The sequence below is a fragment of the Brachionichthys hirsutus genome, chromosome 2 (genome assembly GCF_040956055.1).
Source record: "Brachionichthys hirsutus isolate HB-005 chromosome 2, CSIRO-AGI_Bhir_v1, whole genome shotgun sequence".
Taxonomy (NCBI): Eukaryota; Metazoa; Chordata; class Actinopteri; order Lophiiformes; family Brachionichthyidae; genus Brachionichthys; species Brachionichthys hirsutus.
This window is the reverse complement of record NC_090898.1, coordinates 7226027-7241842: the sequence shown is the minus strand read 5'-3', so window position 1 is coordinate 7241842 and position 15816 is coordinate 7226027. Positions and strand designations below refer to the sequence as shown.

Sequence of the window (15816 nt, the reverse complement as noted above, 5' to 3'; positions counted from 1 at the left end):
GTTTCACTGCTGATCATCATATTCCATTTCAGACATTGGGTCCTTCCCAAGGGGCTAAAGCATTAATGCATATTGACTGTTACTGAACTCTAGTGCTTTAACAGAGATGGGTAGAAAAGCCATGCATTGATGAACTGACGTGGGGGGGCGGAGATGAACAGTACTTTTGGACAAACTTTCCCAGAATGCAATGTTCTACAGGCTGTCCTGCAAAGGACCAAGGGGTGGGGTGTGATTATAAAAGAAGGAAGGTGCGGTCTTCAGGTCTTTTCCAACCATTCGGCTCGTTTGGGAGCTTTGCATGTGTGTACGTCCACAGCTTCCTCGCAGTCCTTGCACTCCACGGCGCAGCACCATTTGAACTTGCACTCGCACTTGGTGATTTGTTTGACTCTCGTGGTGTCGTAACCCCGCCCACAGCACATGACCTCACAGCCGTCCGTGCCGCGCGATGTCTTGTTGCAAATCCGCCCAGCTGTACCCAGGGATCCTGCAAGGAAGTACGAAACAGTTAGTTACCGAAGAGGGGAAGCTTCTCTCAACTCGTCTTCGGGTCTGCAGTGAGCCGAAGTTCTCACAACAGCTGCAATGATTACTTGACAAATCAATAACTTGGTGAAACGAAAATGAATGAACTGTTTCAAAATCAAAAAGTAAATAGCCTTGCTCTTATTTTCGTGGGATCTACTGAATGTGAATGTCTATGTTTTCAAATGATTAGCTGGTCTTTGCTGGACTGAACACAGCGCTGAAGTGTGATGGTCTTGCACTTGTGGAAGCTAAAAACAGAAATAGTGAACATAACACTACATTTCCTTCCTGAATTTTCCTTCTCTGTCTCGACAAATAAGCATCATGATATTCTGCAAATAAATATATTCTCCAAGGTCACTGGCTTCTTTACAAATGTCTTTATCTAAGATTAAGACCCCTGCATCCACTTCAACTCTCTGCTGAATTCAATATTTGATATAAAGAACCATGCGAGTCATTGAGTGCATCAAAGTGTTTAGCAGTCTCGCTAATGCTGTGACATGTTGTCTTGTGTGAATGTCATCCCCACAGAGATTAGTGCTAGTGTGTTGTGTGAGAAGTTCCCTGTTGGAACTGCTACCTATCACAACAAGCTTTTCATAGAACAACAGACCCACAAACACAACTATGCAGTGTTGGTAGAGCAGCCTGTAGTTACACTGCCTTTCCCAAGCCACTGCTCCCTTTGAAGCCAGTGTGTGTGTGTGTGTGTGTGCGCACGGGGGTTAAATGGACAGTGGAGCGTGACAGACAGGCTCTCATACTCTGAGGCCCACTCTGCCCTCCAGCTATGCTTAGTTCAGACAGGGAGAGAGGGAGAGACTGTGACAGACAGAAAGAAATGGGTTTTTTTTCTTATTAGATGCTTGTGTCCCGAGGGTGTGGATTCCTTTGGGAAGGTGAGAAAGAGGGGGGGGGGGGGAGGATGGATAAGGAGATTAAGAAAAGACAAGGAAAGGGAGTGAGAACATGGAAGAGCTGGGCTTCAGAGGGATGGAAGTGTCAATGTCAAAAATCCGAGAAATACAATACAGATCGGATCGATGGGGGTGAATCGTGTCAGGGCTGATCAAGACTTCTTCTCACCATGGAGATGTGTGTGTGTGTGTGTGTTGACAGAGATTGATAGAGATCAGGTGGTCACAAAACCACCATGTCCCCAGGGTACAAGGATATTAGCTTGCACAGACATCACACAGGAGGCCTGCTGAGTTATCTGACTGCCATTACACAGACACAAACACACATAAACACACTAGTCATGCATGAACATATGCACAACATACACATAACACGCCTAAGACACAACACAGTCGGGGCAATCCATCAACATCCATGAGAAACTGCCTCAGTCAGTCAGTCCAGTCCGTCTTCTTTTACCTTCTTACCTGCTGATTTGTCTTGCAGGCAGTAATCTGGAGAGTTCTCGAAGTAGACCAGGTCGTTCTTGGTGGCCTTCCTGAAGGCTTTGTTGGCCACCGCAAAGCCAGTCCCGTCCTGGTTCATTGTCACCTCTATGGCCCCGTTGTATTTCCTCCTCAGGTAATCGCCAGTCTTCCTGAGGTCGGCCATGGCCATCCAGCATGTCCTCAGGGTGCAAGAGCCGCTCACGCCATGGCATTTGCACTCCAGCTTCATGAATCGCTTCACCGCCTGATCGCATAAAGAGAGGCGGGGATTGTGTGTTTTAGCCATCTGTAAATTTGATTTATTCGTATGTTTAAAATGCAGCAATTGTGAAAGAATAAGCCCCCATAAAAACATTTTACAGTGAAGTCTGAATTAACCAGAAATACAGGGACACTACTTCTGAAAAAAGATTAAATACACAGGGCCGTGATTATCATGTGATATGTATCTTATAATATATGATATGATATATGTTTATGCACACATGTCAATGCAAGCTGTATGTCCCTTGGGATTTTCGGTTTCACAGCAAATCAAGCTCAATATAATTAGAAATCAGCCCACACAGCTTATTGACAAAACACATGAAAGTGTAAAAATGTTACAGACAGATCTTGATACAATTTTGAGGACAAATATTGGGAATGTTACCAGGAACAGATTATTAAATTTGGTGATGATCCAGAAGAGATTCTGGATTATGGATCACGTGGAGTGATGAAACAAATCTCAAAATTGCCATTAACATTGCAGTCAAAGGAGCTACAGAATTTGTTCCTCAATATCTCGGTTGATTATTGACCGATGTTTATGGAATTTGACGGTCATGTAGGGTGGGAACCTCTATCTCTATTTTACCACCAAATTTCATCTGGATTTGATCCAGAATGGAGTCAGGAAAAAAAAGTAAATCTTAAAATTGAAAACCCCATTTACGGATTCAAAAATCAGTTAAAAAATACACACCAACTCCAATTCACTTTTACTTTTCCTGGTTGGTATATAAAGATACCAAGAACAATTTAGAAGCTTTTGGTGATGATCCAGATCACCATGTGAATGGTGTAAATCCAATTACGAGGGGAATGAGCTGCTCGGCTAAGGTTTGCGCTCTCTGAGTGCTTTTATAGTCTAGTTTAAATTTACAGGAAAAACAATTACAGGCATATTCAAAATGAGTACACTCTATTTATCTGAATCTATGCATTTATTTTGTGCAACCTTTCAACATAAAAGTGTTTAATGAACCCCTCTTTTTGCACCAAATTAATGGGATAAGTCACCGAACTCTTCCAACTAACTGATTTCCAGGTGGAAATCAAATTCAGGACACAGACGTATCAAAACATGGCCTACAAAACCAAAATGTGCACTGCAAAATAAACTGTTTAGCATTGCATTAAATTGATGTCGCTGTGATCACACACTTACGGTTCTGCCACAGCGGTTGTTGTGAATATTCATGAGGGCCCGTGCGTCTCGCACCGTCCTCTCTTTGGCATCTATGAAGGCTTTGGCGAACTTTATCCCATAGTTGATATTGTCACTACAGCCACCCCAGTCAAACTCTCCTCTGTCATCGCCCGACCTTCCACGCTTGTTGGGGTCGCAGTTGCACGTCTTCAGCTCCCCCTGGCTACACGCTCGAGTGAGCGCGTACACCACTCCTGCAGATGAGATGGCGTAGACAAACGCCGCCTCGCGGCTGCCTGAGAGACGGGAACAGACGGAGAGAGGAACGCAAACAGTTACTCATCACACAATGCGGTTTTGTGCATGACTAAAAACTGGAAAGTGTGCGGCCCAAACGTTAACAAGCATGCACAGACACGGATCATGCCATGACCAGCGCTGGGTGTGAGCCATGAGGGCAAGAAGGCGCAGCTGACGGGTGCATATCAGGCCTGATGTGGTGTATAGGACAGCGCTGTTTAAATATTATCATGGAAATAATCCTCACTGTGGGACTCACGTAAATTGTTTAAATACAGACACAGTGATACCCCATTAATCAGCGCCAGGGTGATGTCATGACATTATCTATCATTGCTGTGCTTTTTGTGGTTCTTAGAATATGACTCATGTTTTGAGTGGCTCAGAAAAGAGCTGATGTGTTGTTATGAACGTTATTTCTCCGGTAGTGTAGAAAAGGTTTTTAATGATTTTGTGTCCTAACTGGCCACCTGATGACCATTTGGAACCAATGCTGGCTCGCTCTCTCGCTCTCTCGCCCTCTCTCTCTACCAAATCTCCGCAATTCAGGTGAAATCCTTCTTTCAGACATTGCATTTATGAAGAAGCCGCAACATTGGGAAAACCCTCTATTAAATAAATGACCATCACATTACATTTACTATGCATATTCGCGCTCACCAGAGGCAAAACCCCTTTCGTCCCTTAAGCAGGACCCAAAATATTGCATTTATTAAATGCATGTTTGCTGTGGAATTTTCCAAGAACATTCAACTCCCAAGAGGATGAACCTTATTTTAGAAGCTGCCAACACATGATGTGTTTCGGCTGCGTTTCCCAGTCACTGAATGTTGAGCCGCGTCCCGTGACTCCAGGCTCCATCTCATATTTGGGCCACATGAATCAGCTTTGACCTCTATTTTAATCAATACCGTTATAAACACATGTTTCACTTTGGTGCCGCATGAGTAACCGACTTCAAGCGTTTACGTATGATTTTGCCGCTGCCCAAACACGGATGACCCCGGCAGCACTGTGACTGAATGCTTCTGCCTCGGTCTTCTGCAGACACTGACGGAGGACTGAACACGCTCACTGCTTTCACCACCAAGTCTGTGTAAACAGGATGCTGGACCTTAAATGTTGTTTTATATTAGGTTGCCGCGCGGTTGCACGTTAACAAAATGTGCACAAGACAGTTGTTTCTTGGCTTTGTTGAACTGCACCTTCTTCCAGCCATGCCCACGTATATAATTGCTTTATGCTGAACTCAACCTCAAGCTCTGACGTGCTTAAATGCTGCAAACAGTTCCATAAAGTAATGCAATGGTGCATTACATTTACTGACATGTATGAATTCAGTGTTAAGCAGCACACTGCCCTGCACAGTGACATATTGAATGCAATGTACACATTCCATCATCAGACCCCCTCAAAATAACATATTAAACTAATATATTGCTGATTATCCAACGATTATTGCTGGGGTTAGTTTAACATCGAAAAACCAGATGCAATTCTGTCTGAACGAGCCCCGGCTGGAAGAGCCTACCTGCTCTCTCTGCATTCACTGGAATGTCCCATTCCTTCTCTGGGGTGAGGAGAAGGGGGCAGTGGGTGCTTTTGGGTGGGGGTGAATGTGGGGGAGGATGGAGGGAGGGCATTGCTGGTCATCATTCAAACCTGTGTTGTTTGTCTGATAGTGAGAATATCTCTCTAAATATTTACATCTACATTACTGTTTATTCCTTCCACCGCACACACACACACGCACACTCACACACACACACACACACAGTTTCTATCTCCATATCTGCTACTTTTTCCATGCATCGTTGGACCTCACATGCTTAGGATGGCTGTGAGAGGGGTAGTAACAAGCAAAGGAGAGTCCGTGTCGACAGATAAAAAGTCTGTTCAGACAAGCATCCAGCGGTTGGGCAACCTGAGTTCACGCCAGTGAACTAAATCAAGCATTTACTCAAAAATGTGTTTTTTTTTTACCGGTTGTGCTGCACGCACGGGAGACTCACAGGTTCATCACTGCACACATTGCTCTGCATTCAGAGCACGAATCTGCTAATGTATTTGCACTGGCCGAAGCATTATCGATCGATCAGTAATCATTTAATGCTTTCTGTGCTATAACCAGCTCACACAGAAGCACAATTTTTGTTTCGTTTCGACTAAAGAGCTCAGACGTAACTGTTTAGACATTAGAAAATGTCACAAGCATTTAAAGGATTCATATACTTACACTGGATTTTAAAAAACCAGAAACATCTACGCTAACATTATGTACATCTCTTTGTACATCTGTAACAAAAGCACGCATCTATTACAAAACAGAGACGTCTGGCGAAGAAGAGCGAAATGACGACAGGCCCTTGCCTCGAAGCCTGCGTGTTTATTGACGAGGCTTAAGGCATTGCAACAGTCCATTAGCGACTATAAACATGGAGCACCAGCATATATGAGTATGAGAAGGAGAGACCGGAGAAAGAGCAGAGCGAGGGGAGAAGGACAGACAGGAGAAGGAAGAGATAAGGCAGTAAAAGTGAAGAGGAGCGAGAATGAGAAGCAGATGGGGCTCGGGTTCAGGCTAAGTATCCGTACTCTTTGGCCACATGGACTTACTGCGTAGTAAGACGCGTCCAAACACGGTGTGGTCGCGGTCTAGAGTGCTGCAATTCCAACGGTGGTGTCTGAACTGGTGCTGGCACTCTCTGATCCACTCTTTGGTGCCCTCGCCGATGGCCTGCATGATGTCTGGATGGCGCTGACAGAGTTGCCGTTGCTTGTTCACCAAGCCGGGAATATTGTCGCAAATCACACGGGCCCCCAGGGCACCAATGTACCTGAAGACACAAAACAAGTTGCTTTACTGTCAAACAAGTCCGGGTTCATTCGTGCGAGTTAATAAAACGACGGCAAGCACACGATGCACCTGATTGCTGCTTCGCTCACACAGCAGGTTGACACAAACGTGGCTACACACACACACACACACACACACACACTTTCATCAGGAGGAACTGTAGTAACAGTCCTCTGTGAGTCAGAGTTCACTACACTTAACAGTTTAAGGTTTGTAAGAAGGAGGGGGAGGGGAAACCATTTACTCTGCTCTCCAAATAAATAAGCACTTAACCTCTCCACAAGACCTGCGTGTGATCGTGTGTTTAAATGTTTCCCAATGGAATGGATGAAATCACGTTGTCACAAATCAGAGCACAAAGTCCGGGGCCTCCAATAACCCTGTCAAACTAAGACCCCCATTTACTCTCGGCGCTGCTCTGTCTTCCGTCTGCTCGCTCTCATTCTCATCTCACTCACAGTTCTCCTGCTTTCTCCTTCCAGCCTCCTTTGTCCAAATCAAAGAGATTCTTGCAGTGTCCTCTTGTAAATGCTGCGCTGATCTGGCCAAACCTTTAGTCCAATCACCATGTTCTCTTTTATATCTGTGTGTGTGTGTGTGTTTGTGTGTGTGTGCAGGAGCCCGTCCTGCAGCTCAGTGGCTGCAGCGCTTTGGCGGGTCACTGAGGGGAGGTCAGGGAGCGTGTAGCTGTGTGGTCAGGTTTTATGAGGCTATAGGTGACAGGATGGAGACTGGAGGCTCTCGACTCTCCATGAGTGGGATTAGAGAGGAGCGGTAAGAACAAAGTGCTCGTCAGGGGAAAGAGCCAGAGCAGCAATTCACACTTCATTCTCTGTCTTGAGGACTTGTGGATTTTATTGGATAATAAATCGGGATCCACAGGCCTAATGCAACATGCCGTGAAGCTCTGTAATTTATATCACATAGATCAAAACATTGATGAAGGACAAATGGGAGACAAGTTAGTGAGACTTCTATTGACGGCTGATGACACGACTTCTCCTCCTTGATTACATTCACCTTCATTTTTTGCATTTCTGTATCAGGGGTCTTTCTATTATATTGTTTACCTTAGCTAATTAAAAATGTTGTAAAACGTTTTCGCCACTGTGATCAATTTCCTTTCAATTTAGTCTGACGTCACTTTTCTTAAAATATATGATATCTAATTGCAGAATCAAAATGAGTTTACTATTATATAATCAATAACGCTAGCCATCAGGAGGTGTAATATATCCTACCAGCCCTCGAGCTCATGAATCAACTGTGTCTCCAACTCTGCTTAAGGTTGCCATGGTGACCGCAAAAGAGCAAAAAAAAAAAAGAATGCTTGTCCCTCAGAGAATGAGAAGAAAGCAGAATCTCAGTACAGACAAATGAAGCTCTGGAGAACAATGTTGACCAAGGAGGTTTCTTAACACATATAATTTGACTGGATTAAGTTAATAAGGTCAACTTTAAAAGCAAATATTGAGCTTTACTGCTTTTAATGACAACGGAGTTTCTCGCTGAATGTGTAACTAATGACTGAAAGCTGTGACAATTGTGGCTTTTTGAGCATTTTTGTTTGAATGGGAAGCTTTCACTGACAATTTTTAAATATGAAAAAAGTTTCACAATTTTTTTTTAACTCATTTTGAGCAATACTTAAATCAACCTTATTGGCCAGAGAGATAAACATAATCACAAATATACATTAAATTGAATATAACACGGTTTTCTGGACTATTATAATAAATGAAAAAAAACCCACTATCAATTTGCTTTCCATATTTGATTTTAAAAAATGTAACACCATTAAATGATTTTATTGTTAATGCCACATACCAACGGAAATCTGATTAACATTATTAAACTGTATCTCCAACACTAAATTCCCCTGAAACACACTCTCTTCCCTCTACTCCCCATAACTGCTTTTAATCTACACAGATTATTGGGCATGCCATCCCTGCTCTGCCCGCCCGCCCACACACACAGACACTTCTTTAAACACGTTCACACAAATGGACAATTTCGCGTGTTGCGCAAGCAAGAAATATATATATATTTCCGCCCCTCTCTTATGATGTAGATAGATCTTTCTGCGGTATTTCTTTTTAGAAAAGTCATTCCTGGATGTGTGTGTGAGTGTGCGTGCATGGTACCTTCGTGGTGAATTAATGACCGCCCTGCCTCGTTGAATGCGCGCTCCAGCTGAGCTGAACATGCGCGCAGCCAACAGCGCATAAATTACATTTATTGCTCTATTATTATTGCTCAATATGGCAGGCCAACAATATGAGCCGAAGAAAATGTGTTTCAGAAACAAAATCCTGAAGTAGTTTAAATAAAATAAAATTCACCAGCTCATAATTTTTTTTTTGTTTTTTTTTTTTACTATTAATGCCCCATAACTTTTAACTTAAATTAAGCGATGACAGAAAAACATATGTAGAGTTTTGCTTTCATTTCTCCGTAACAACTAATACGAGGCAAAAAAAAAAAAGAAACATACTGAAACTGTTTCCAATAAACCCTGCTGCATGCGCCCAGATTATTTGTAGCATAGATGCACAAAAGAGGAAGAAAGATGAAGTTGACAAAGGCAGCTCTGTGCAGTTATCCGATACAAATCATGACGTTATATATAACATCATGTCTGTCTGATGGAAAATCGTTCAAATAAAATCATAGGATCAGTTTTTTCTTTTGGAAAATATTTATTAAAACAGTCATAAGTTTAATTATTTGACAGTTTATGACGTTTCTTGTGAAATATCCAGAGCAGTTCCAGCGCTGATTTAAATGATCAAGATCAATGATTGATGTTCAAAACGTGCACGGCGCTTCCTCGAGACTTTTATGCCCAGAGCCGTTATTTAATTGGACTATAATAATAATAATAATGTTATTAATGTAATTATTATTTATAGTTTATTTCTAAAGGATGCGCTAGTTCACCTCCCATTCATCTTCTTGGCAGACAGGTGTAGGTGTGATGGATGCGGACAACACTCACCACCATGAAGAGTCCACCCGCGGCGTCACCAGCAAGAGCAGCAAGAGACACGCACAGTAAATCCTCGAACTGGCACCCGGGTTTTGGCATGAAGGGGACCGGGATGCGAGCCTGGCTGACGGGCCACTCTTGCCCGTCCGGAGGCTCAGAATCTTGTTTAAACCCAGCATGGCTTTGTGTTTTTAAACCCCAAATGATTTCAGGAAAAAGAAAAAGAAAAATCCCAACTTTATCTGTCAAGGTTTGTGTGACGTTGATTACGTTGCCGGTCAAAAGGTAGGCCTCATTATCCAACGTGTGCCTCCATATTAAAACTGTCAGGAGAGTGAGACGCGCGTTCTCGCTGCCATGTGCGCACCAGAATCCCCCAAGAAACACGTCTGGCTGCAGACAAAAGCTTTACCTGACGACGCAAGCAACAAGTGTGGGCTGCTGCGCCGCGCTAGTCCGTTCTCCAAACACCTAGTATCCTTGGGAGGCAGATGCAGAATCCGAATCACAGCTGGAGCAAAAAAAAAACACACACACACACACACACAACTTAACCGGTTCTGTTGGGCGTGTGACTCTTTGCTGGCTCGGATGCTCACGCTGGACCGCTCCTTTATCAGTGCGCTGCAGACAGTCAGTGCTGTGAGTGAGAGGAGGGGAGGGAGAGAAGGAGGGAGAGAAGGAGGGAGAGAGATGAGGGAGGGCTCCCTGCTGACAGCTCGTCTCGCCCATTGGGCAGACGCATGGGGTTACAGAGTTTGACTAGGAAGGAGATATGAAAGAGGGATGGATGGAGAGAGGCGTGTCCTCGTGGGGTGATGATGATGAGGCGGTCATGGTGGAGATGGTCCTATTTTCAGGCGTTAACCTCATACAGAAATTATTAGAGCCGTTAATAATGATAAATTATGTTTTATGTTCTTCACATTGCAAATTTATTCATTTATTTTTAACAATTTTTGTTCATTCCCAATGGAAACTATACGGACAGTCCTATTGGTACAGACCGTCCACAGTGAGGGAGTGAATGTCTGACTCGCACCAATTTGGAAATGCAGTTGTGACTTTTCAAGTATTATTTTATCTGCTCTACTGTAATCGTCGCTCATTAATGAGTGGAATCATGTTACTCACTGGATACCCCCCCCCACAATCACTTTTCACACATTAATCTGCAACTTGCTGCATGGAAGGGAAAAGTAAAAGCCAGCTGACCATCTGGCGCACTAATATTTAATTTTAAAATTGATTAATGTTCACACGAGTAAAGATGCAAACAAATGACGGCAAATCTCTGAGATTGTTTGAGTTCTTGTTATTAACAAATACGTTGATAAATATTTGCCATTTTGCCATGCACACCACCCCAAAGCACAACAGAAAAATGAACGTCAGAGAGAAAAGCAGGGAATGTGAGATTCGGAGAACAGAGCCAAAATTGTCCAGTGGAACAGCACTATGGCTTAAATATGAACCACATGTGTGGGAGAGTGAGTGCTAAGACAGTGCATGAGTGCTTGAGTCAAACATTCACACACACACACACACACACACATGTTGAGGAGAACGACTGGCCTTACCTACGCAGTGCACTGCCACGCAAAATCAATTCTCTTCTACTTTCATTTGTCGTCAAAGGGTTCAATTCAAATCTACGTTTAAACAGACCTCAGACATTTCTGCTAGACTTTTTTTTTTTTTCACCGACACTATCCCATTGCTAGATGTGAACCTTTGTGGCGAGTTTGTAATACTGGATCAAGAATGCCACAGTTCATTCAGCTGACCCGTAAATACGAAAGAAAACAAGTAAACACATCAGGAAAATCCCTTACCTCAAAAGCTCGAGGAAACAGCCCTCGTGTTTGAGCCAAAGCTACTGTTAAAGCTAAGCTCCTTTTGGAGACGTTTGTGTTTCTGCTTATCGGCGTTCTGTCAGCATTGGACACACCAACCTTTTTCAGACACACAGACCAGGAGTGTCCAGGTTTGCAAGAGGACGCGAGGTGGAGCAATGAAGCACCGGTGAATATTGGTGCACGGCAGAATTTTCTGCTAAATCAAATGGAATTAGGGAAGCACAGGCACGGTTGAATTATTCGCTCGTGGGGTTGGAGTTGGACCAGCTTTTCTCTCTCTCCATCTCTCCCCCAGCCTGTGAACTTGACCCCGTCTCTCTCCTCATAAACAACAACATAATTGAGTAAAAGGAAAAGTCGGAGGAAAGGTTTGGCCCAATCTGCCAACTGTCTCCTTAGAGGAAAAGTACTGATAGGAGTTACTATAGCTTAAATGCTGCGCTAGACTGAAAGAGGGGATAAAGGTGAGATTTACAGAAGCAGCGGTTTTGGCCTAATCCAACTGATTTCTGCGGTGACACGTTGTAATCACTCAGGATTATTTCTGAAAGGAAAGTTGCAGTGAGAACAGGCAGAGGCCGGATTGAAACCGAGGGCAAATGAGACAGATGCTTTGAAGGTGGACGAGTTGGACTAATAGAGTGAAGGGCCTCTTGTATAGGCTTCACACTGTGGGCTGTCACCCGTCAGGCAGTCCCCTGTATTCCATCCCCAAGCAGGCTGGAGGAGGGAAGGCAGCCTCGCTGGGTTCCATACTGATGTGACACGCAGGTACAAACTCAGCCCAGGGCAAGACAGAGGGATGGGTGGAGGAAGGGCAAATCCAAAAGAGGAAATTAACTGAAGCAAGTCGGGATGAATCATTTAGTGATTTGTGACACTGCATGTATTTGACTTCTGCTGTCGTCTAAACAACAAACTTATTTTACTACCTTAAACATGGGAATATTTTCTGATCTTTCTGTTATTGGCAAAAAAAAACGTTACAACTGCAGCGACAAATATGATTGCACCACGCATGGTTAAGGTTAAAGCTGCACTTGGACAGACACCAGCTCAGCACACGGAGCCATATCCATCATTCAGTGTGAGGCTGTGTTTCAGGTTCTCCGCTGAAAATATCTCAACCTCAAATTTATTAGAACGAGCCAGTCCAACCCAACGCACCGGTCTCACGAGAATCACACCAAACCGTCAAACTCCAGAGCGTTAATAATATTCTGATTATAACTTGCCTCGAATGTTTTCAAGCAAGCATCTCCAGCAAAAATTGCAGGGGGCAAAAATGGCTCTAATTATTATTTAATAAGCTTTAAATGACCTTGCCCTAAATAACTTTCCAATCTTTGCCGTCTTTGAAATTCTCCCTCAAAACATTCCTTGGTGAATTGGCAGGTGTAGATTACTGTGTTTCGACAATCTACTCTTGCAGTATTACAGAACTTGATTTGAGCTCTACGTTTTTCATCATTGTAACCTTTTTATTTTTTTACTGCACATTTCTGTGCAGTACTTTGTAACTTGTAAGTGGTCTGTGTGCTCTATTAAAATGTTTTAATGCTATCAACCCTGCAAGTCATGTGCCGTCATGTCTGATACAATCCACTGAGGACAGGAAATGTTTTGTGCGCACGCGCCTCATTGTATGGATAATTACAGTACTTTGATCAATTTAAACAAGCAGCAAGACAAAGGAAACAAAAAAAGAAACAGAGTTCAGGAAATTCTTTCTCAAAGGTTTTTGTTTGAGTAATGTTTGGCCACAATGCATAATGATGTAATATTCCTGAAAAATACCGTTTCCATGATAAATATTTTAATAAAGGTGTTGCAGGTTGACTTATTGCAGGTGGATTTGATGCTGCCATAATTCTGCAATGCTAAGAAGCAGTGAGGACAAAAGTTGCCAGGCCCGAGCGGTTGTTCACATAATGATCAGCTGAAAATCCAGTAGCATCTATAAAGCTAACGGACGCATTACAACATGCATCCTAAGAATACACCTTCCTCCAGGGACAGATGGAGCAGGTGTGCTCGAGTCTATGTGCATGCATAGGTGCAAGCCAGAGAACCAGATCAGTGATAATTTATTGTCCTGTAAATTTAGATCTGCCAATATGGAGACGAACTGCTTTGAACAAACACAGCTGGAACTTGAGAAGCTTCGGACACAGAAGGTGTCAGGAACTGTTGTCTACCGCTTTCCCCTGGTGTGAGGGCGCAATGGCAGGCATGTACATTGAGAAATTTGATCTTAGGCAGGTGCAAAATTGTTAACAGACATCCATAACTGCTGCTACAGTGTGTGCCCTTACAACACGGTCAGTCTCCACAGAGCTGAGCTCTTTCTTCCTTTCTTTCTTTCTTTCTTTCTTTCTTCCTTCCTTTCTTTCTTTCTTTCCTTCTCCTGATGTCATTAATAGATTTTACGGCACATGTGAACACTGTCTATAGATGTGATGGTGATAACTCTCTAATAGCATGTTTACTAGCTAACTGAAGGATGTTGTCATGAACGTAAATGAAGGCGCGCTCACACACACACACACACACACACACACACACAGACCTTTTCTCTCGTTATGTCAAAGGGATATAAGGGGGGGCAGCAGGACATCTTTGATATTCAAAACGTCTCTGACACTCCTCAGGAAAAAACATTCTGTCATGCAGACAGAAATAATCAGCCATACATCATCCACATTATAAGGGACAGGCGGGGGATAATATGACTGCTTTAATTTCCTTTTCAATTACAAGGCTTATGTTTTAGAGAGTCAACATTTAAGAAGCCAAATGAAGATTCACCTTGGTGGATGTTGGTTATATTTAAAGCACAGAGTCCTTGCCCCCTCTGGGTAGAACTTGGATTGTGCTGAGTGGTTTCCTGTTTCAGAGGGGACCTGTCTGTGTGACGTACCACTGCAGGTCCACGGGCAGCTGCTCACACGGTGGCTGGCTGAGGGAGTTACCAGTGAATCAGTGAACTGAAGTCTGACACTTTTCAGTCTCACTGCCTTTTACACAGGATGACTAAAACCTAATTTGCACCTAATTTGGTCAAAAACATCAACTGAGAAAAGATTAATTGTGTCTAAATGGTGGAAATAAAGAGACGTCGAGTCTTATCAAAGACTGGTGATGGGTCATACAGGAAAGTCCCAAGCCTCTTTGGTGTCTGTTTGATCTAATGAGCCTTATCTTGCTCTTACGTTTGTCCTTTTTGTGGTGTAATCGGAGTCACTGGGTGACGTTGGTGTCTGTTATGTGAGATGAGTCAAACCTGATCATCAGAAGTGATAACTGAGCTGGACACACTCAAACTCAATTAGTGGTGTGTTTACTGACAGCTCCAAACACAATTGTAGATCAGGCTGCCAGATATTCATTCCAGGATAACATCAAATCCATTTCATACATAATACAGATATGATTCAATAAATGACTCTGTATATATTTCATATATAAGAGCACAACATAATTAGTTTTTGTACTTTTTCTACACACAGTTTTGAGACTTCCAGTTGTAATTCTATATATGAGAACAAAAGAAATGCACTTCCTGAACTATCTAATGATTTGTTCTTACTTTCATGGGAATAATACCTCATTTTGTAGCCCAAATTGTCTCAACATTTATGTCTATTTATGGTGGATAAACTCTCACCTGCATTCTCTTCATTCCAATTCGCTGATTTCTCAACATACAATATAGTTATTGTATATTTAGATGAAGTTACTAGGAAAAACAAAACACAATTCATCTAAAAAGATAATACTCATTTTGTAACCTTTTCCTCCATCTTAAAAAATATTTTACATTTATTTCCCTCAGGAGAGACCGGTGGTTGATATAAATAAAGAAATATTCATTACATCAAATGATATGTGGTAGTTTGTGTATCCGAAAATCTTTGATGTCAGAAGATTCTGCTGCAAAGATTCTTCACAGAGATTTATATTGAAGGGCATGCATCCTGAGAAGTAGTAGTGTTTATACTTGGAGTCCAGACACATGTGGTGGTGGCGGCTCATGACTCTGGTAAACCTGCTCATGCTGGGTAGTGTGGTAGTGGAGGGTGTGCAAAAACACAAGCATGGAGGAATTAGAGGATGGGAGAGAGAGTCCTATTTTTTTTCTTTTAAAGCAGCATGCTGATTGGCTGATAATGATGTTGTGTTGTAATTGGATAGATATGACCTGCTGATGACAACAGCTGATCACTCGTTTGAGATCCCCAGAACTGTGATGGCAGGAAAATAAGATTGAGCATGTGTGAGATGTCTGGATGACAGAATAGCATGAGAAATCAAGCACAGCCGGAGTGCACAAAGGTTTAGCCTTGCTTGCTGACCTTACAGTAGAGCTTCAAATGTGGGCCATGTTTTCTGATAATCCCAAACATATGAGGTTTAGTCGCGTTTGACTGACTTTGTCAGCCATGATTACT

At 42.8% G+C, this 15816-nt stretch overlaps 1 protein-coding gene across 1 annotated transcript; it reads right to left on the bottom strand.

Moving 5' to 3' along the window:
• Positions 1-260: 260 nt before the first annotated feature.
• On the bottom strand, positions 261-9685 carry LOC137903628 (protein Wnt-2b-A). Its single transcript, XM_068747758.1, has 5 exons — positions 9516-9685; positions 6274-6494; positions 3376-3653; positions 1923-2187; positions 261-490 (listed from the first exon to the last, which is right to left on the bottom strand). The coding sequence occupies exons 1-5, from the start codon at positions 9683-9685 to the stop codon at positions 261-263; spliced, it is 1164 nt and encodes a 387-aa protein (XP_068603859.1).
• Between the last annotated feature and the right edge of the window lie 6131 nt (positions 9686-15816).